At 37.8% G+C, this 22,984-nt stretch overlaps 1 protein-coding gene across 3 annotated transcripts in view; it reads right to left on the bottom strand.

Annotated features, from left to right (window-relative positions):
• Positions 1 to 1,317: 1,317 nt before the first annotated feature.
• Ccar1 (cell division cycle and apoptosis regulator 1) overlaps positions 1,318 to 22,984 on the bottom strand; it is a 44,830-nt gene continuing 23,163 nt past the window's right edge. For all 3 annotated transcript variants that reach the window (XM_005386001.2, XM_005386003.2, XM_005386002.2), the window contains 15 exons: positions 21,043 to 21,268; positions 20,415 to 20,528; positions 19,724 to 19,890; positions 18,779 to 18,989; positions 17,892 to 17,975; positions 13,834 to 14,019; positions 12,613 to 12,804; positions 8,043 to 8,282; positions 7,458 to 7,569; positions 5,522 to 5,604; positions 5,054 to 5,200; positions 3,967 to 4,087; positions 3,693 to 3,878; positions 2,229 to 2,434; positions 1,318 to 1,683 (listed from right to left, as the gene is read on the bottom strand). In XM_005386001.2, coding sequence (XP_005386058.1) covers positions 1,624 to 1,683; positions 2,229 to 2,434; positions 3,693 to 3,878; positions 3,967 to 4,087; positions 5,054 to 5,200; positions 5,522 to 5,604; positions 7,458 to 7,569; positions 8,043 to 8,282; positions 12,613 to 12,804; positions 13,834 to 14,019; positions 17,892 to 17,975; positions 18,779 to 18,989; positions 19,724 to 19,890; positions 20,415 to 20,528; positions 21,043 to 21,268 — 2,335 coding nt within the window. In that variant the 3' untranslated portion in view covers positions 1,318 to 1,623. The remainder of the gene's footprint in view (positions 1,684 to 2,228; positions 2,435 to 3,692; positions 3,879 to 3,966; positions 4,088 to 5,053; positions 5,201 to 5,521; positions 5,605 to 7,457; positions 7,570 to 8,042; positions 8,283 to 12,612; positions 12,805 to 13,833; positions 14,020 to 17,891; positions 17,976 to 18,778; positions 18,990 to 19,723; positions 19,891 to 20,414; positions 20,529 to 21,042; positions 21,269 to 22,984) is intronic.

Here is a 22,984-nt window from a genome sequence, read left to right as displayed (position 1 = left end):
TCTAACATAGCACAGTTTTTTCCCAGCCTTGAGGCAGGGTGGCCTTGAACTTGCTTAAGTAGCCCAAACAAGCCTCCAACTCACAGGAATCCTGCTGCCTCAGCCTCCTGAGTGCCTCAGAGGCATGCGCCACCACACCTGGCCCTAGCACATATTTTTATGACGTGAAACATTCCATTGTTTTTTAAATAAAAAAATTAATCAGCTACAGATTCAATTAAGTTTTCACTATTAACCTGATAACTACTATCACTGAACCCTATATTCCTTTAGAGCAGGGTTTCTCAAACTCTCCTTACTGCCATTTTGGGGCTACGTAACTCCTTGTAGGGAAACTGACGGATGCAGCACAGGAAATTCAGCAAAACCCTAGGCCTCTAGCAACTAACTGCCAGCAGCACCCACCCATACACTTGAGAACATCCCCAAACAATGCCAAAGGATAAATCCATCTACCAAGAACCTCTGTTGCAGAATAAGACATTCCTCTCCTTTGCATTCAATGGTGAAAATCAACTACAATTCTGAAGGAATTACAAAGCTTAATAAGGGGCTGGGGATTTAGCTCAGCGGCACACCGCCTGCCTGGCAAGTGCAAGGTCGTGAGTTCAATTCCCGGTACCAGAAACAAACAAACAAAAAAACAAACAAACAAAGCTTAATAAAAAAAAATTATTTTCAATTAAAGAATACTTAAGGGATCACACTGATATCTACTGGTTTGGCAGCTAAACTGTACATCTGACATATATTCATTTTTTTAAGCCTTCAAAATTAAAAGTAATAGAGATGCTATTTTGGGAAAGTAGAACAATTAAATGAAAGCAGTAACATTAACTTTAGAACTATTAACTTTATGTAAAGCCTAACAACTATAATACTACTGGCTGTTTATTGCTTTCTTAGTTTTTGGTATGTTATCTTTTGGATGAACTGAATTTTATTTTTTCTGACACAGGGCCTCACTATGTAGTTCAGGCTGCTCTTGAAATCACTACATAGCCCAGGCCAGCCTCAGACTTGCAACAATCCCCCAGCCTCAGCATCCCAAGTACCAGGGTTACAGGTGTACACCACTATGCCCAGCTCTTGAACAGAATTTTTAATAAATGCTTTTAGAGACTGAAGAATAAGAGGGAATTTTTTGGAGACAAAAAACTTCTGGTTCAAAAAACTTGCGAAAAATAAGCAGTATACTATTTTATGATTTATACTCAAAATTTAAAAAGTAGACTACAAAATAAGAAAGCTGATATTAATAATTCTACAAAATAAAAATTTTCTAGGCATTTTAATAAAAGACATTTGGTAATTAAATACTGTCAATTAAACTGATGAACTTTATTGGGGTTAAAACTATAACAAAGTTCATCCTAAAACATTTTGCAATGCAAAACTATTTCACTCAAGGAGTGAAATATTTCACTCAAATTTAATAAATTTGAACACTAGAAATTACAAGCAATTTTCAAAAGCAGACTCACATTCATAAAACTTTATACATCATTTGAACTAACATTTATATTACTAAAATCAAACATGCATCACCACCAGACATTCTTGTATCATGATTTTTATATATTACATTATTTAACAGCACTCCTCATCACTATATGAATTTTATCATACACTTGCACCATTCTCCTTGGATTTTTGATCTTTGTCTTCATTCTTTATATTATCCTGTAAAACAACAAAAAAGCAAAAATCGTTTAATTAGAGTCTCTTATATTTTACTTTCAAGACAGCTTAAAATCATATTCAGTTACTAAACTTTTTTGGTTATAAATAAAAGTAACACACTAATAATATCTTAGTGCCAAAGACTTCCTAAATTCTGTCCAACAATAAATGAGTTTAAAAGGAAGAAATTCTCAGCACTGCAAAAGAACAAATTACACACATACACACACACCAAAGAAAGGAATGTTTTCCTCTTCCTCAAGTTTAAACCCACTATGCAATTCTGAAAGAAATACAAATAAAACCCTTCCCCGCTTAGGGCCGTCACCCATCCCAGGGTTTCCTTCACACACGCCAAGCATGCGCTGAATTATGCCCCAGCCTCAATGCATGCTAACATGTCATGCCCTGCAAGGTTGAGGCAATGCAATGTTACCATTATTTGCTTCTAAAAACAACTACGAAGAACATAATAATATTAAAATGGCCAGAGACATTTTAAAATTTAAGTAAATTAAAAGTATTTAAAGTACAAAATTTCTTACCTTCTTGAGAACAGTGTGGATTTCATCCATTACTGTAGATAAGTTTCTGATTGTCTTATTCAGTTGGTTTTCAAATTGCAAATTCATGTTTTCTGAAACCTTTAAATTTTCTTGCAACTGGCTAAGGTCCTTTTTAACTTCTCTGAGTTCACCAGAGAGACTTTTGTTGGAGATTTCCAAATTTAGTATTGTTTTTTCATCTTCATCTGTTAAAAATCAAATCAAATCACCTCATTTTGGGCGTAAAATTTCCATTTAACTTAAAGGTTGAAGTATTTAAGCTACAGTGTGATGGCTGGGCGTGGTGACGCACACCTGTAATCCCAGCACTTGGGAGGCTGAGGCAGGAGGATTGTTGTGAGTTCGAGACCCGCCTGGGCTACAAAGTGAGCTCAAGGACAGCCTGAACTGCATAGCGAGACCCTGTCTCAAAAAGACAAAAACAAAAAAAAAAGCTACAGTGTGGTGGCACGCTCATGAAATCCCACACTCAGCTTCCAAGTTTGAGGCGAACTGAGATACGAGTTTAAGGCCAGTCTAGATTACATGAGACCCTGACTGAACACAAACAAAAATTTTAAAAGCTATGAAAAAGCAGATAAAAGCAATTTTATTACTTATAAAGCACAACACAATCCATATTCATTTCATTAAAAAGTAAGTCTCTCTTGCTTTTTTTTTTTTTTGGTTCAGACAGGGTCTTACTATGCAGATGCAGTACAGGCTGACCTTCAACTTGCTATGCAGCCCAGCCTGGTCTTGAACTCACAGTGGTCCTCCTGTCTCAGCCTCTCAAGTGCTAGGACTACACCACCACTCCCAGCAAAATGTAAGTCTTAAGTACCATTACTGTATTGGTAAACACAGGTTGCATTTTTAGATGACTATGGAAACTAGAGGAAACAGAGCCAGGTGTGGTGGCCCATACCTGTAATCCCAGCACTTGGGAGGCTGAGGCAAGAGGATCACTGCAAATTCAAGGCCGGCCTGGGCTACATAGTGAACTCAAGTTTAGCCTGAACTGCACAATGAGATCCTGTCTCCAAAAAACAAACGAAACACTGGTAGACTAAGAGGTTCTAGAAGAGGTTTGAAAGGATATGATAGAATAAAGTGAACACAGAAATGCTCATGAATAGCTAAGATTCTTCTAAGCCAAACTTGTAAGTTTATTACCTGCAACAGAAATTGTAAGTAGTAACATGTTGTTTAGACTAAAATTTAAGATATGCCTCTACACAGACACATATGGTTTATTTTATTTTAGTATTACTGGGGCTTAAACCCAGGGCCTCATACATGCTAAGCAAGCTACAACAGGCTCTTGTTAAGGTGCCTAGGCTGGCCTCAAATTTATGATCTTCAAGCCTTAGCTTTCCAAGTAGCTGAGATTACAGACATATACCAGCACACCGGGCTCCTACAGAGCCTTAAAGTATTAACATACCCAATGCTATACTTCACCTGTTTTTTCTTCTAGTAATTGGAGCTTCTGTTCTACTTCAGCTCTTACTTTTTCACTCTTTTCCAATTTTTGTAAGAGACTTCCTACATCTACCATTGCACCATTATACACGATAAGCCCTACATTTTCTTCTACATCCTTTAATTCCTGTTTTACTGTTGGTGTTGGAAGTAACAACCTGTTGCCTACAACAGAAAAGATATCACATTTTAGAAAGACATTTCCCCAATAATACATTTATAAAAAAGTCAAGAGAATGAAATATACTCTAACCTAGCATATCTTCCTGCAATGATTCAGACTCTTCATGATTTTCTTCATCTTTTGATGTATCTGTTAATTTCCGATAAAAGCAAGATTCACGGAGTACTACTTTATTAAGAAGTTTCTTTACCTATTATATAAGCAAGTAAGCACATTAATAACATAAAAATGATTTTTTTTATTCTCCCACAACAATGGTATTCTAATTTTCACAAATAAATATCCACAGAAACTGTTTTCTCAGGTACCAATTTACTACCCAATTAAAGCAGTTAAGTGTCTTCTTTATGAATCTAAGCCTATCAGGAGGGAAAAAAAATCACATGACAATAAATGTAAAAGGATGTTTATTATAGAATAATTTATAATTCAAAAAAAAACAGAAAACACAAATAATGAGAAGCTCAATGATCATTCATTCACCTGCACAATGGAACACTAATTAGCAATGAAAAGAGTAAGGCGGATCTGTATTGTCATGGCAGAACGTCTAGGTTATAATATGAATGAAAAAGGAAGTGTCAAAACATACAGAACAATTTCATGTTTTATAAACAGGGAACAATCAGCCAGGTGTGCTGCAACATCCCTGTAATGCCAGCACTCTGGAAGGCTGAGGTGGGAGGATTACAAGTTTGAGTCCAGTCTGGACCTCTTAGTAAGAACCCCTCTCAAAATTTAAAAATTTAAAGAGCGCTGGGAATGTAGCTTAGTGGAAAGGCCCTGAATGTGATCATCAGTACTGCCCCTCCAAAAGAGGGGGACTATTGCTTACAAAAAGATCTAATGGGTTATATTTTAATTCTGAGGAGCAGAACTAGAGCAAAATGGAGAAGGAACTTCTAATGTTTTCATCTTACACATTTATGTATGCTTAGTATTGTATGACTATTTAACAATTATCCTGGACTGTTTGCTTCTATATATCACAAAGTCAACAGGGATTTAAAGATGAAGAACTGGGGATGTAGCTCAGTAGGGCACCTGCACAGCATATGCAAACCCTTGGGTTCACTCCCCAACCCCACGAGGGAAAAAAAGAGTAAGGAAAGGTTCCTAAACACTGCTGTCATTTTAGAATTACAGAATAGGCTACCTGAGCTCGAGAAAGATGCAGTCCAAGAGTATAGAGTATTTCTTCCAAATCCTTTTCAAGAAGGTAACCACAATGGCTTTGATCAAAATAAACAAAGGCCATTAGGAGATCCCTGTTAATTGTGATCATCTGAGTCTTTTCTTTTTCCTACAGGAAATGCAGAAAACATACAATTTTTTTTTTGCCATTGGAAAAAAAAAAACCACTGTCTACATGAAAGCAATAAGTTAAAAAAAGATACTTGTCTTATCTTAGCTAAAACAAATTGACTTTGTATGTGAACATGGGAGAAAAAAACAGACTTGTTAGTTACCTGACACTGGCACAAATAAAGAACAGTTGAGTGAATTTTGCTTACTGACAAGGACTACTAAACTTCATGATCACATTAAGTTTAAAATAAATTTAGATTACATAAAATACGGAAATCATCACATTTTTATAGAGACTACAGTATTCAGTAAATACCTTATCTTTAGAGGACTTCTCTTTGCAATATCTGTTGATATCTCTTTTGTCATCGCGTTTGTTTATTTCTTCCTCATCCCGATCTGTAAAATAAGTGTTACAGAATGAAAATTCTTTTCTGGGAGGTGGTTTATTATTATTATTAATTTATTTATTTTTGGTACCAGAAATCAAACTCAGGACTTTGTGCTTGCTATTATTTATTTTGAGACAGGGTCTAATTCTGTAATCCAGACTGGCTTCAAACTCTCAGCAATCCTCCTGCCTCAATTTCCCAAGTGGTGGTATTACAGGCATATGCCACTATGTCTGGCAATCAAATTTCTTTAATACAAGTATTGTCAACTTTTGCAGAAACTAAAACTACTCTTCTATTTAAAAAAACAAAACAAAAACCCTTCCAAATGATAAAACAGCAAGAAATACATGAATAAAAGTAGTTTCTAAGTGGGACATGCCTACAACAGTAGCATTCTGGGAGGCTGAGGTAGGAGAGTCCAAGTCCAAGTCCAGCCTGGGAAATATGGCAACTTAGTGAGACACTGTCTCAAAAATTTGGAGATGTAGTTCGGTACAAAGTTTAATCCCCAGTAGTGGGAAAAAAAAAACCTACCAACAAAAACAACCACCAACTTTGAATGTTACAGGAAAGAATTATAAAAATCAAACAAAACCCAGAAGAAATTACAAAGAATAACAGGTAGTGGCACATGCCAATAACATCAGCTACTAGAGAGGCTGAGGAAGGAGGATAACAAAGTCAGGCTCAGTGTGGGCAAATTGCACTTAGGGAAATCCTGTTTCAAAACAAACAAAAAAAAGAGACAGCGATAGCTTAGTGTAAGGGCCCTGGACCCAATCCTAAGTACCACAACAGCAAAAACAGGAAAGCAAACACACTTTAAGTGCATCCAGACAGTACCAGCTTTTGAGATACTATAATGCTTTTTTTCAATACTTTCTATTATAGTCCCTTCCTGGACATCAACAACAAACATTAGCAGCTAAAGAAGCCAACCTTTGCAGAACAAAAAAACAGTAAGTTTTTTCTTTGTTTTATTGAGAGGTTCTTGCTATTATATAGTTCAGGCTGGCCTTGAAAACTGCTTCTGGCAAACTTCCTGCCTCTGCCTCCCAAGTGCTGAGATTACAGGCATGCACCACTATGTCTGGCTGCTCATACACAATTTTTGTCCTAATATACTTCATAAAACTTTCACAGCAGTTAGTATCTTTGGATATTCTGAAATATTGCATTTGGTGGCATTTTGAATTTGAGAAGTCAAAACATACCAAAAAAATTTAAAGTAAAACACTGAAACATCCATGAATTTGCTAACATGCTAACTGAACAAAGCCAGTCACATAAGGCCCACAAATTGTTTGATTCTGTTTATATGGAATGTCCAGAATATACATGCAGACAGAGAACAGATTAATGGCCAGCACCACCACACGCATAGAAAGCTACAAATTGTCTGAGTCTGAGGGTACAGCTCAGTGGTACAGTGTGTGCTTAGGATCCAGGAAGCCCTGGGTCTGATCCCCAGCACTAATACATACATACACACACATATTCTATACAGCACTAGAAACTATTACAGCTTTTTTTTTTCTTTTCATTTTTTGAGATACCAGTAAGCAGACCAAGCTAGCCTTGAACTGGCAGCAATCCTCCTGCCTGAGCCTCCCGACTGCTGGGATTACCGGCGATGCCACCACGCCCAACTTATTATCACACCTTTTCTGACACAGATGAAACACAACATTGAGGGAAATTATTTTCAAGTTGACATTAATTGCATAAGGAAAATAGGATAATAAAAAATAAGTGAAAACCTCACATAAAAAATAATGACTACTAAATACATTTTTACTTAAGAATATTTAAGATTCTTCTATCATGTATAGTGTACAACATAAATTTGAGTCCTACCATCCTCCTCATCCTCAGCTTCTTCTGCTTCCATTGGGTCATACTCATCCTGATTATTATCTTCTTCAGTTTCATCATCATCTTTAGAATCATCTTTTCTTTTATCTTCTTTCTGCAATTTAAAATACCTTAAAATGAAGCAAGCCATCTCACCAAACAAAACTGGAAAATATGTAAGTCTACTCAATTTATTTAGATGAAAAAATTTTGAACTGTAAATTTCTCATAAAACACTTGGGAGAGGAAGTTCGCTCCAGTTCCGGGTCAGGGCAGCTTCCACCTCTCTCAGCCTTGCCATGGAGAGGCAGCACTGTGAAGGGGTCGGGGGGAGCAGCGACAGCCAACCTTAATGTAGTGAGGGAGACCATAGATGTTCTTGAGATTTCAAAAAATTTAAATACTAGGCCAGATGTGGTGGCATATGCCTGTAATCCCAGCACGCGGAAGACTGAGGCAGGAGGATCACTGCGAGTTCTAGACCAGCCTGGGTTACAAAGTGAGCTCAAGGCCAGCCTGAACTGCATAGCGAGACCCTAAACAAACAACAAAAAAAAGAATTACACTCATCATATAATCACTACAGACCTTCCTTTCATCTTTATCTTCTTTTTTATCCTTATCATCTCCTGATTTTCTCCTTTTGGGTTTAGGTTCATCAGTTTCATCATCTCTTTCTTCTTTCTTATCTTTTCTCTCATCTTTTTTGGTTTTCTTATCCTTTTCTTTTTTGTCCTCTTTCTCAGGAAGAGACAGTAATGATTTGTATATTCTCACACCAAAATCTCTTTGGAGCATTTCATTGAAAAGTTCTGCAAACAATGAAACCTATAAAAAGATACCAACATTAACCCAGAAATATTGAATAAATCCAGCATTATTAACTTATCAGACAAAAATTCACCAAATCTAACAATTTTAATGTATTTTTATAATAGCTATAATAATTGATGCCAATAATGCTGAAATATTCAAAATCCCAAAAGAATGTTTTTTTGTTTTTTTTTCCGGTACCAGGAATCGAACTCATGACCTCAAGCTTTCCAGGCAGGCAATGTGCCGCTGAGCTAAATCCCCAGCCCCTCAAAAGAATGTTTTGAAGATACAGTTTGGTCAAACAAATCTGCTGGATCAGCTAGGATGTGAAAAGTGACCAGAAGACAGCAAAGAAAAGAGCTATACAAATATATAGGAGAGTGACATTTCAGGAAGGGAAAACAATTCAAAGCCCTAAGTATAGAGTATATATTATTATTATGCAATGACCTACAGTAACATGCTACAGCGAATCTGTGAATGTAAAATGACACACTAAATTTTCTATGTAAATATTCTGCATGCTTTCAAAAGATGTGTGTGTGCGCGCGTGTGCGTGTGTCTGTGTGCATGTGTTTTGGGTACCAGGAATGGAACTCAGGGCCAGGCAGCTACTGTGCTGCTGAGCTGTATCACTGGTCCTTGTTTTGTGTTTTGAAGACAAGTTTCCCTATGTGGCTCACACTGGCCTCTACCATCCTTCCACCTCCCCAACTCAGGCATATTGCCATCATATTCAGCCCTCAGCATATTTTTAGGTAAAAGCAACCCTAATTTGAAATGGCTGCCCACTGCTCTTAAATGTTTATTTAGTACTACATGGCACAACACTGATCAGGCTAGCTTCCTGATTGTAATGGGTAGTGCAACTTACTGTAATTGTACCAATTAATTTTGTAATTATTTTCTTCAGTTCATGCCCAACACTATATTTTCAAATAAAAAGAAATTTATTGTTAGTAAAATGATAATTAAAATACTATAATATTCCAGTCCCTTAACCATTTATATAAACTAAATTCCCATTTCTGTAGACATCTTTCCTCTAGTTGCCTCTTTTCCATTACCTAGAGACTGAAAGCAATAGAAGTTTTTACTTATATGTACTGTAAATGTGAGATACATCTATTATCAACAGTAAATGAGGCAAAATTAATTTTTGATTTATTGCCTTAATTACAGAATGATGTTTTATGTCTTATAGTCTACTTTGAAGCTATGTTGGAGATGTAGCTCAGCAGTAGAGTTCTTCCCTTGCATGAGCATGGCCCTGGATTCCATCCCCAAAACCACACACACACACACACACACACACACACACACACACACAAAAGATGATACACAAGTGTTCACTCAGTAGCATATATAGTAAAATTGAAGATGATACATCGTGTATTAAATAGTTATTTTCTTCTTATGAAAATGATTTTTTATAAAATAAAGAATGATTGGCTTTGAATTCATGTATAAAATGACTTCTGAGGGCCAGGGATATAGCCCAGCGGTACAAGTGCCTGCCTGGTAAGCACAAAGTCCTTAATTTGATTCCCGGTAGCTCCCCCACTTAAAGAAGAAAAGAAGGGGCCGGGGACATACATAGCTCGGCGGTACAAGCACTTGCCTGGCAAGCTTGAGGTCCCCAGTTTGACTTCCAGCACCAAAAAAAATGACTTCTCTATTCAAATGCTAAATCAAAATAAAACCACCTAAAAATGATGGTGCAGGCCTTAATCTCAACATTCTGGGAGAGTGAGGCAGGAGGATCACAAGTCTGAGCCCCAAGTGGGTAACTTAGTGACTTAGGTAGAACCTGCCTCAAAATAAAAAAAGGCTTGGGATACAGCTCAAATGAAGGCTCTAGGTTCAATTCCAAGCACATGAAAACAAAACACAAAACCAAACAAACGAACTAACCAAAGCGACATTAGGTAGAGAGAAAAAAATAATCATTTTACCAACAAAGAGCAGCTTCAAGTATTTCATGGTTTTTAGTCACAGCGATGTGAGTTAGATAAGTGATATTAATTAGATAAGCACTATTAGGAATTAACTATATCAACTGTTACCAAAAAAAGCAACATGACAAAGTATCTAACATTGGCTGGGTATGGTGGTGCATGCCTGTAATCCCAGGACTCAGGAGGCTGAGGCAAGAGGATCAATGTGAATTCGAGGCCAGCCTGGACTATAAAGTAAGTTCAAGGCCAACCTGAACTACACAGTAAAACCCTCTCTCAAAAAGACCAAAAAATCAAAAAGTATCTTATGTTTAAGGACATTTGCTTCAGGAGAGATAGACACAATACACCCTGATGGTTTTGACTGGAGATTCATAAACTTTTTAAAGAGATGAGTGATAGAGCTAACCCTGATCTGTAAGTTTTGAATTTATGTTGCTTCATCCCATGTACAAAACCATTTTTTCCTACAAGAAAATATTAGTATATAAAAAAATCAGACATAGTTAAAAATTTGTAGTATGTTTTATTTCAAGACTGATATCCGGGCGTGGTGGCGCACACCTGTAAGCCCAGCACTTGGGGGGCTGAGGCAGAATTGTTGCGAGTTTGAGGCCAGCCTGGGCTACAAAGTGAGCTCAAGGCCAGCCTGAACTGCATAGCGAGACACCATCTCCAAAATGACAAAAACAAAAATGACCGATAAACATGAACTTGTTTGCCACACCGGTGACTGAATACAAGGATTTCTGCATCATGGGCAAGAACTTTACCACAATGTCATAGCCCTAGGGGTTGGGGATGTAGCTCAGTGGCACAGCGCCTGCCTGGCAGGTGCAAGGCCCTGAATTCAATTCCCAGTACCAAAAAAAAAAAAAAAAAATTACACCCCCTAGTCCTTTTTCAGGTTTATTTTTGGACGATGTCTTGGCTAAGTAGCCCAAGCTGGCCTCAAATTTGCTATGTGACTCAGCCTGTTATCAGCCTGATACTAATTTTCTTCTCACTACTTGGGAAACAGTGGGCTAAGATCAAGAAACAGGACTAATATCTTACAAAATTTAGAAATGCGAGGGAAGAGGCGCAGGGACACACACCTGAAACTCGAGCCGTTTGGGAAGTGGAAGCAGGACTGGGAGTTTGAGAGCAGGTTGGTCAACCTAGTTAAGACCCTGTCTCAAAAATATAAAAAATAAAAAGGGCTAAGGGTGTAGTTCAGTGGCAGTATCCTTGGGTTTGAGCCCAAGTACTACAAAAATGAAGTGAGATATATTGAAAATATTCAATAACAACACAATCATAACTTTAGATATAGTACGATTCTATATAAAGTTCTACAAAATTACTTAATATTTTTGGACTTTATTTTTTCTTTTTGAGACAGGGTCTCATTATGCAGTTTAGGCCGGCCCTGAGCTCACTTTGTAGCCCAGACTGGCCTTAAATTCGCAGAATTCCTCTTACCTCAGCCTCCGGGAGCTAGGATTACAGGCATGCACCACTACACCTGGCTTGGACATTTTATTTAAAGAATGAAGTACCAGGTGTGGTGGCACATGCCTGTAATCCCACTTGGGAGACTGAGGCAGGAGAACTGTTGTGATTTCGAGGCCAGCCTGGGTCACAGAGTGAGTTCAAGACCAGGCTGAACTGCACAGTGAGACCCTGTCTCAAAAAGACAATCAATCAATCAATCAATCAATCAATCAAATAAAGAATGAAGCAATTACTCAATCAGGAATGAAGACTTAATTGTCTACATAACCCAAGTATAACTTTTATATGTTGTAAAACTGCTTTAAAAAGAAATAGATGCTTGGTGAAAAGATTAACATCAATTATTTTCTCTTACAACTCAACTAATCGTAAGTAAAATGTTCAATTCCATTAAATGGTATTCTAATTCTAGAGAAAATAGTATGGCATTACCTCATCCCCTAAAGAAATACTAGATGTTATGTATCTCCTGATATCCACCACCTTTCATGAAACCTTAGGAAAACCAGAACGGAACCTGAACTTAAGGATTTAGATCCAAGTATTAATTTGTTTTTTTAACTTTTTTTTTTTTTTGGTATCAGGAATCAAACCTAGGACCTTGCACTTGCCAAGCAGGTGCTTGTGCTGCTCAGCTATATCCCTGGCCCTCCAAGTATTAACTTATAGGAGATACAAAGGACAGAGAATATGATTATACCATTAGAATGAAACTGAAAAAGCCAGCCTACAAATACTTTTGGAGGACAAACTGCCTGTGGTGCCGTCAATAATTAATTTTAAGTAAAACAAAATGAGAGCAATGAAAGAGCAAAAAGATTTAAAAGATATATTCACTAGTAATGTGCAGACTTTATCTACATCCTAATTCAAACTTAAAACATTACCTCAAATGAATGTTCTTTATTATCCTCTAATCTGTAATCCAAAAGGACACTCAAAGACATGATGCTACAATCAAACTTGCCACTTTTTGCAGCCCAATTTGGATGTACAACAATGGCTGGTTCATCAGGCAAAATGTATCTTCTTTCCCGACGCTGGCGTTCCATTTCCTCTTGTCGTTTCCTCTCTTCTTCCTATGAAGTTTTACATCACAGCTGAACGTCCATATATGGTATGTATGTACACTATAGCGAAAGTTTATACCATATAAAAAAGAAAGCAAAGTTCTCACAACTTTTTATTAAGTGTGGTAGATTTTATAACTCCCAATTCTTAAAACAATTTTTGCGGAGTTGAGTTTTTCTTCTTTTCTTTTTCTTTCTTTTTTAAAGGATAGATATCTCACTATGTTGCCCAGGTTGGACTCAAATTCCTGAGACTCAAGTGATCATCCATATAGTAGGACCAGCTTATAATTGTCTTTTCAATTTTTAAGCATAAAAAGCTGCCTTTCACTTGGGCAAGGTGGGAAAGGTTTGTAACTGCAGCTACTGGGGAGCCCGAGGCAAAAAGATCACAAGTTTGAGGCCAGCCTAGGCAACTTAGGCAGACTTTGCCTCAAAATAAAAATTTAAAAGGACCAAGGTAGTAGAGTGCCATGGGTTCACTCCACATTACTGGTGAAAAAGAAACAAACAAAGAAAGGGAGGGAGAGGAGGGGAAGGAGAAGAAAAAAGAAAGAGAGAAAGAGAAAGGAGGGAGGGAGGAAAGAAGGAAGGAAATCAAGGAAGACTTAACTGCTACTCAGGAAGAAAATTAACGACACTGAGACTACATGAATGAAAAGATTCTCAGGAAATGGTGATACCTGCACTTCCAGCACTCTGAAAGGCTGAAATAGGAGGATCTCAAGTTCCAACCCAGGCTGGGCAATTTAGCAACCTCCCAGTACCACACACTCATAACAAAATGTAAAACACAAAATTTAGGGATAAGCACTTCACTAGAACTCAGTGTTTGACACAGAACTGTTCTGTACCTCAGTTGTGCATGTGGCTACACGTCTAAACGCTTAACAAATTTGCAGAATTATCCATTAAAGTTTGAATTGTACAATATGTAAATTATACTTCCATAAAATTACACACATACAAGTCAAATTCTAAGAACCCCTGCACACCAATATTAATACCTTAGAGAGCATCTCAATGCTGAACACACACCTCTTTATCATCTTCAGACTTCCTATCATCCTCCTCTTCCTCTTCTTTCTCAGATCTCTCTAATTCCTTCTGTTCTTCTTTTTGTTCTTCTACTTTAAGCTGTTTTGTCAATCGAGCTATTAACTGGGATTTTAATCCTTTGGAACTAAGAGCTCGACTTTCTAATTCTTTTCGGAGATCGTTTACCTAAATATATGAAGCATAAAAACACAGAAAAGAAAATGGCATATAAACAAACTATAATGATCTTTTATCTGACTTTTAAAAAATTTGATAAAAAGAACACTTGTACAGTTCATTCAATGCTTATGAAAATGGAAAATGATGGAATATTTTTGGGAAATAACTTGAAACCAGCTTTGAGATGCTTAAAATTTGTTTTGTTTTGATTTGGGTTTTTGAGACAGCTAGCTATGTAGAGTTCAGGCTGGCCTCAAACTCTCAGCTGATCTTCCTGCCTCAGCCTACAGTGTTGGGATAGGTGTGCGCCACAGCTATCCGGTCCTTCATATTTTTTACAACACTCTTTTGACTCAGTAATTTTTTTTGAATGCTGCTGGTGGGGTAGAACGCATGGCACAGACTGTGCTAGGCAAACAACTCTACCACTGATCTGCACCCCTACATCCCAGGCCACTGACCCACAAACTGTAATTTCTGAGAATCCACTTAAAAGAAATACTGTAAACAGAGGGGTGGGAAAAAATAGATTTATCTATGACAGACCTTCCCTCCAAAAAAGTACAGAATCTGAATGCTCAACGAAGACTAGTATCTAAGAAAAGTCAGCACTTAAATTAGATGGAATAATATAGAATTTAAACTAATGTTAACTGAAAAGAAGAAGATGCCAAGTTTGTATACAACTTGATACGAGACTGACAGAGTCAATCAACCAATCACAAAGCTTATCCAGTAAAAAAAGAAAATGGAATTGGGTGTCTGTAACCCCAGCAATGAGCAAAAGTGAGGCAGAAGGATCTCAAGTGCAAGTTCCACCTACCCAACTTAGTAAGACCTAGTCTCAGTCCGGTATGAAAAAAAAAGAAACTATCAAAATTTCAAGTGATCATGTTCAATAAAAAGCTTGAGTCACATTTTTCCTGCATATGACATATACCCAGAAGAAAGTTTCAAATGGCAGCCAGGTATGGTAGTGCAGGCTATCCCAGGAGGACCATTTCAAGTTTAGCCCTGCCTAGGCTACATAGTGAGTTAAAGGCCAGCCTGACTTACATACCAAGACCCTGTCTCCAAAAAAAAAAAAAAAAGCCAGGTGTGATAGCACACACCTGTAATTCTAGCACTCAGAAGGCTGAGGCAGGAGGTCAAGATCAGCCTGGGCTACAAAGTGAGCTCAAGGCCAGCCTGAACTGCACAGCGAGACTCGGTCTCAAAAAAAAAACACAAACAAAATCCAAACAACAAAAAAGAAATGTAATGGTAAAACCTTAGTTTAACTGCTTATATTTTCTGAATCAGAAGTATTCTAAATGAATCCTGATGTTGAAAATTTGGAAGTAATCCAAGAAAAAACACTCTTCTTACATACACACTCTAGTTATTACAAAGCAGTCGGGGTCTCAATATGTAGCCTGTGTAGCCCTTGAACTTGTGGTGATCCTCCTGCCTCAGGCTCCCAAATGCTGGGATTACAAGTACATGCCACCACACCCAGCAGGAATATAGTTTTAAGACTGAAAGGTTCATGGGCTGGGGATTTAGCTCAGCGGCACAGCGCCTGCCTGGCAAGCACGAGGTCGTGAATTCGATTCCTGGTACCGGGAAAAAACAAAACAAAACAAAAGACTCAACGGTTCAGCTGGGTGAATGGCATACATCTATAATACCAGCACCGGAGAGGTGGAGCAAGAGGACTACAGTGAGTTCAAGGCCAGCATGAGCAACATAATGAGTTAAAGGCCAGCCTGAATTACATAGCAAGATTCTGTCTCAAAAAATAAAACAAAAAGAATCCAAAGTTCAACTAGCCAAGTAGGGTGGAATGGACTATATTCTCAGCAACTTGGGATGTGAGTTCTTAGAATCACCTGAGCCCATGCGTTTAAGACCAGCCAGGGCAACACAGTGAGGCTGTCTCACCCAGACAGAAAAAAAAAAAAAGGTTGTAACAAAGTAAAAAAATTTGTTTCCTGCTGAGAACAAAAGTTAACCAAAAGGTCAACTTTTAAGTGTTTGATAAAATGCAGCTAGGCATGGTGGTACAAGCCTGTAATTCCAGTACTTGGGAGGCACAGGTAAGAAGATTTGCATAATTCAAGCCTGGTGTGGGTTACATAGTGAGTTCAAGGCTGGCCAGGACTACACAGAGAGACCCTATCTTAAAAACCAAACAAACAAAACAAAAAAAAAAAATCAAACAACAGAAACAAAAAAAGCAAAAGCAAATGATGATCATGTTTTTGTTTTGTGTTGGAGGTAGGGTATCACCACTGCAGCCTGCCTGGGCTGGCTTCAAACTCATGATCCGCCTGCCTCAACCTCCCAAGCACTGGAATTACAGGTGTGTACCGTCACACCCGGCTTTGCCCTGTCTTCTGACCCTGTTTATCTACCCTGTTTATTCCTGTTTATCTGTAATGAACAGGGTCAGCCTTATAACAACGAATAGCAGACTGTAATGATCATCACATTACAGTCCTAGAGATACAAAACTGCAAAAAGATAACTGGCACAGGGGCACTGGAAAGAAATACTATGGGTTAACCAGACTTTCAAGAGATTCTTAAATTTCTGTCCTACTTTAGAGGTACAGATATATATACATTTTACTTCTAAACGTTATTCTAAAAACTGGATTCCTTCCTTTCCTCCTTCCTTCCTTCCTTCCTTCCTTTCCTTTCCTTTCCTTTCTTCTTCTTTGTTGTTGTTGCTGTTGTGTTTTGAAACAGAATGTTATGGTTTGTCTGTGTGTCCCCACAAAGCCTCATGCGGCCATGGGGCAGGCTTTTAGAGTTGATTGATTGTGGGTGTGAGAGCTGCACCCGCCCTGGGGTGGATAGTTTGCATATGTAAGGGAGAGGAAAAGGGTGCTTGAGGCCATTCCTCCCCCATTCCTCGCGGGTGTGTGCTTGTTGCTTTTGCTATGTTCTGTCGCCATAAGCTGCAGCCCTCTGCCATGTGCCAGTCTGCCTTGTAATCTGCCAAGTATGGACTGAAACCTCCACAAACTGTAAGCGAAATAAACCTTTCCTTCCTTCATTTTGGGCGTCAGGTATTTTGTCCCAGCAAGGAGAGAAAAGTAACCGAGACACAGGGTCTTACTAGGTAGCTCAGCTTAGCCTTAAACTCACTGTGTAGCAGAGGCTGGCCCCAGCTCAGGGTGATCCTCTGCTTTGGTCTCCTGATAACTGGGATTACAGATGTGCGCCATCAGGCACAGTTACTTTTTTTCTTTTTTGTATTACTTTTTTCTTATGTTTCTTTTACCCCTGAATTTAAATTATTTTAGCACTGACTTCTTGTACAGTTCACAAACCAGAAGACGATGTTACTGTCACTACAGTCACTTTCATATTGCAGGCATCTGATAGCTACTGGTTGCAATGATTTATAAAGTCACCTTCCAATTTAAACATGTGTATAAATGTATATATGTGTATATATTTATAAAATTGTAATATACGGCTGAGTGTAATAGCACACATCTATAATCCCAACACTAGGAGGGTGGGGTAGGATGACTTTTTCAGCTCAGCCTGGGCAATTCAGCAAGACCCTCTCTCAAAAATTAAAAAGCCCTATGAATGTAGTTTGGTACAAAGGCCCTAATTCAATTCAAAGTAACACAAAACAAAAAGCAAAACAAGAAACAACCCAACATAAAATCAGTGAATCCATTTTGAGTTTTTTTTTTTATATTCTTCCAGGAACTGAACTCAGGGCCTTGTACATGCTGGACAAGAACTCTACCACTGAGCTCCATTCCCAGCCCATCTTTACTGATTTTTATTTTAAAAACTATGGCTCTCACTCCCACTGATGCTATTCATACCTATTCAGAGACTTCAAATTCAAACCATAATGTTCAAATTTACCTTCATTGTCTTTGGATCCAGCTTAGACCAATGGGTAGGCGTGGAAATCTCTTTTGCTTCACCATCATCCTTCTCTTCTTCATCCTAATATATAAAGTTAAGAGCATAATTACTATTCTGAAACCTTTAAATAAAAGTAATTTATTTTTAAAAGTCTGTTGCTGATCTGTGCAAGGTCACAAATGTTTCAGATTGTCTTCTCCTAAAGTTATTATTTAGGCAAGTCCACGGACATACATTCTACCACTTTTAACTGATCACAAAGACACTCATCAGCCAATCAAAGCCAGATCTGTGAAACACAAAAGGGTCATAAATTACAACACAGAGGATATCAGGGATGCACAAACACTGCCGGTCTCCACTAACCACACAGTGTGTGATCTTGCCCCAATTTTCAAGCCACCCCAAGACTGATTTAGTCAGACCTTTGAAATGTACCAAATACGTTGCCACATAGCCTGAAATTTCCAATCTCTCAGACTTGTGGTTGTCCAATTTCAAATATCCATGACTAGAACTGATGACCGTGAAAGAGAAAATTTTTTAAATTTGAGAAAATGGCAAAATGTTTCAATGGCTTAATACTGAATCTTGTTCAACAACTGGTCCCAGATTCCAGCAACTAGACCTATGGTAAAAACAAAGTTCTGTGCAATTTAAGCACACCTTATTTTCCTTTGAGGTCTCAGCACTCTTAAAGTCAGCATAATAGACAGGCTTTTTAAGAGAGAAGAACATACAACTACTCTGCTGAAAGCTGGTTACCAGTCGCTGTGAGCAGCTATGCTCCTCCGTGTGTGTGCTGTGTAGTGTGTGGTGTGCATTGTGCCTGTGTTCCTGTGCCTGTGAGAAGCGGGAATAGAAAAGGGATTAGCGTTCAGTGCCTGTTCTCCATCAGCCTCCTTGCGTTCACCCTGAAGCTTCTCCACCAGCTGCTGCTTGTATCCTCGGGAGAGGGTTTCCCACTCTGAGCGGGTGGGAAGGCAATGCCAAACATCCGGGAAAAATAAAACCACTGTCTCCACATGAGCTGGAACTGTACGCCCCTTGTGGGTCTCCTCAGGGCGATGGTAGCGAATCTCTGCAAAACGGTACCTGTTGCAAGGGAAGAAGCATGTTGGAAAAAAAATTCTAAAATACATTTAAAAGACCCTAGTTCACTTGTAGCACATCAAGTAAAGAAATTTTGCTGCAAGAACTTGAGGTTGGTTTAAAGAAAAAAAAATTATAGAAGCCATAGTTCCTCTTTTGGTACATTTGTAGAATATTTTATTGGTTAAAGGAATATGTTCCCACAAGGCATCTTCAAGTTTGATTACAGAGCTACCCATGTTTTAGAGAATACCTGGAAAAGCTGGATAGCTGTTCAGATTTCATGTGCTAAAAAAGAACATTCTCCATTAAGTCACAAGAAATATTGTATACTAAAATGCATAGGACAAATAAGCCTCAAGAGAAAATATGGCTGAATGAAAATAATCAGCAACTACATCATTTTATAACGAAAGATTTATAATGAAATGAAGTTCTCTCTTGACGATCTTCTCCAGCTATACATGAAATGAAAAATATTTTCAACATACAGCCAAGTTCCAAAGTACAGCAGAACAAAACAATTAAGTTTTCAATTTATTTTGATTAGTTCTTTATCCTTTTCTTCCCCAAAACAATATGGGCACCAAATAAACTTTTGCTACAAATAGGGATTTTCCTTTGAGATTACCTGCACAACCAGGGTTGTTAAAGTACGGGGAAAAGACTGATTGAGAAGAATAGCTATATGACCTATTAGAAAAACATTTCTAAACAAGGAATGAATTGGTGCTTACCATTGTGTGCATACACTTAGATCAATGCCTGTCAGAGCCTTACAACAACGAATAGCAGTCTTAATCAACACAGAGGGGTCCTTTTCTGGGTCTGGTCCATCCAACGAAGGAGACCAGTGGCCTCCAATGGCCATGGCTTCATCCTTGCCTTTCATGCCCACTAAAAACTAATTCAAAACAAAGAATCATTTCCATATATCATGTAACTAATTAAATTACAAAGAAACGCTTGAAAAGGAAAGGTACAAACCTTTCCAGTACCATTTTTACTACCTCTTGAATCTGTCAGTCAAGGAAGAGTTCAGTTCATCGTGTTCCACACTGCATTTCAGCAATGGAATAGGATTTACACATCATAACTCATCCCTCTAAAATAGTTCTTCAAATAGTTCTTTTAAAGAAATAAACTATAATTCAAACTTTAACAGCATCCAGACACTCTAAATCCCATCATCACTAACATTTTTACCATGCTACAAATTTAACACATCAAAGTGATAGTTGATTTAGTTATATACAAGATATAGCGATAATCTGCAATGAGAAAAACATCTGCATTATTGAAATTGTGAGTACATAAATAACAGTAAAATTACTAAACCGACAATATTAAAAATGTTATTTTAAAATTTTATGTACACACAGTAAGAACTAAAAGAATATACACCTGAAGTTAAAATAAACATTTTACCTTAACAAGTCTAGCAGGATGCTGAAATCCATCCCGGAGTTCTTGTGGGTCCTCAGCAAGAGCACATGATTTATGATACAAATCTTCCATGCTAGGGCTAGCCATCAGCATTACCTATTATAGTCAAATAATTCAACCCTGTCAAAAGTCTAAAGTAATGTAAAGAAAATGAGAAGCACTACTAATTAACCTTACATATTAGATATTTTTTAATAAAAATGGAATGTACAGTGCTATAGAAAGAAAAATGTTATTAGATACCCTATAAACCTTTAACTTACAAGGAATGATTTTTGAATGTTTGAAAACTAATGACTGTAAGCCATACAATGAATGTTACACTGAAGACTAACATTTAGTGCCTCCCTCTCCCAATATAAAGTTTTATCTGAGGCTACAGGAAGTCATATAACATTGAATAATATCAATTTCAACTTTTTATAAATTTAAAACATTAAAATAGCCATTATTTGATAGCTTATGAGGTAAGATAGAAAGGTTAAATTAAAGAGCCAAAACAGAAAGAGACAAGAACAAAAAAAGACATCACTTTCTAAGGAGTAAATCTACTTATCCTATTTGCACAACTCTAAGAAATGCAAGCTGTGTATCACAGTGGAATACAAACCTTTGCACTATATAAGTGGTCAGCATCTGGAGGATCAAGAACAGCCATGTTTTTTTCTAAGGACTCTACTTCTCTGTGCATTACATAGAAATTGCAGTAATTTCCCAGCTGAAATGGTCTTGACAAAGGGAAAGCATCCACCCATGTAAACTGAGCATCAAAAAAGTCACTAGGTATGTATAAATTCTGATAACGGCGCCTTAGTTCCATCATGTCACAACTACGGCTGAAAAACAGACACAAGTAGTGAATAAACAGCCTTAACATCAAAAGTTATACAAGCATTCACTGAACTACATACAGAACCTGACACACTTACAACACAAGCTAGCAAGGACAGTTAATTAGTAATGAGCTACATATTTTCATAGAGATACGGAGATCTTTTTTCATATTTGTTTGTTTGGGTTTTTTGTGGTACAGGGAATCAAACTCATGACCTTGCACTTGCCAAGCACATACTGTGCTGCTGAGCTGTATCCCCAGCCTTATTTTCATATCTGCATACTCACAGCTTTCAATTAAGTAATATCCAATTGTTATATTTACTGCTCTATCTTTTGGGTGTAGCATATGATTCACTGGAGAACACCCTTTGAAATTAAATAATTCAAATTCCAGCTCCAGGAAAGATCTGAACAAAAGCAGTTCTGCTGCAGCTGGAACTAATTAGGGAGATTATAATTCATATAAAATGCATACAAAGAAGGGGTGAGCAGTGCCAAATTAGTACATGCATGCTCTTCAGTCAGGTTTATACAGTATGACATGGGAAAAATAAAAATTTTAATCTACACTACGTACCTAGATCAAGCATATTTAAATTGAAAATTAAATGCAAATCTTTGTGTGAGGGCAACCCTCTCAGGACCCCCTTTGTCTCTTTGAAATTTTTTTGGGAGGCTGAGGCAGGAGGACCACCATGAGTTGGAGGCCAGCCTAGGCTCAAGGCCAGCTTGAACTGCATAGTGAAACCCTGTCTCAAAAAGAAAAAGAAAGAAAAAAAGACAGCTTTTTTCCCCCAATAGATATAACTTTCTTCCCCCAAAAGATAGATTCTGCTAAAACAAATACAAACAAAAAAGCAAAACAAAAACCTTCATGTGAAAGCAAAATCTAAATGTCTTAACGTCTTTTGATTATCCACCTCTCTATACCCCTCTAGGTGAATGATGTCATGCGATCCATATCCAATTACTATGGATAAAAAATAGGACTCTTGCCTTTTAAATCTGGCACTGATATTTTATTATTTATTCCATCAATGGGGATGAACCCAAAGCCTTTGCACTGAACTTTACTCCCAGCCCTTCTGAAATTTTTTTATTTTGAGACAGGGGTCTCCTAAATACCTAAGCTGCCTAAGCTGCGGTCAATCTTGCTATCTGTCTGCCTCAGCCACCTACAGTGCTAGGATTACTAGGTGAATGCCACCATGCCTGGCTTGGTAGTAGTAGTATAAAGGATCATTTCCTTTTTCAACAAGCAGAACTTTCAAAGGACAAAAACTCAAAGGTAACGCAGCTTGGTAAAAAGCCACAAAATGCCAGGCATGATGACATATGCCTATAATCCCAGCACTACTGCTTCAACTTTGAGCCTGGGCTACCAAGCTAGCCTGAACTATGTAACGAAACCCTGTCTCAAATTTTTAAAAAAGGGCTGGGAATATAGCTCAGGGGAATTGTGCTTGCCTGGCAAGCATGAGGTCCTGAGTTCCATTCCTGGTACCAAAAAAAAGTAATCTCAAATTTAAAAAATACATAAATAAATAACAAGGTAAGGAATGCTTATTAAAAACATAATGAATCAAAGTGGAAAATGTCAACAATTTGTAAGATGAAAAGACAACTGCACTGTCTTTTGCAACCACACTTAAAGCCAGGCCCAGTGCAAACCTATGTCCCAGATTCTGAAACCAGGGGTCACTTGAGCTCATGAG

Source organism: Chinchilla lanigera, unplaced genomic scaffold (assembly GCF_000276665.1).
Source record: "Chinchilla lanigera isolate Chin_1 unplaced genomic scaffold, ChiLan1.0 scaffold00024, whole genome shotgun sequence".
Taxonomy (NCBI): domain Eukaryota; kingdom Metazoa; phylum Chordata; class Mammalia; order Rodentia; family Chinchillidae; genus Chinchilla; species Chinchilla lanigera.
Note: the sequence above shows the minus strand (reverse complement) of the source record. Positions and strands in the feature narration are given on the sequence as shown.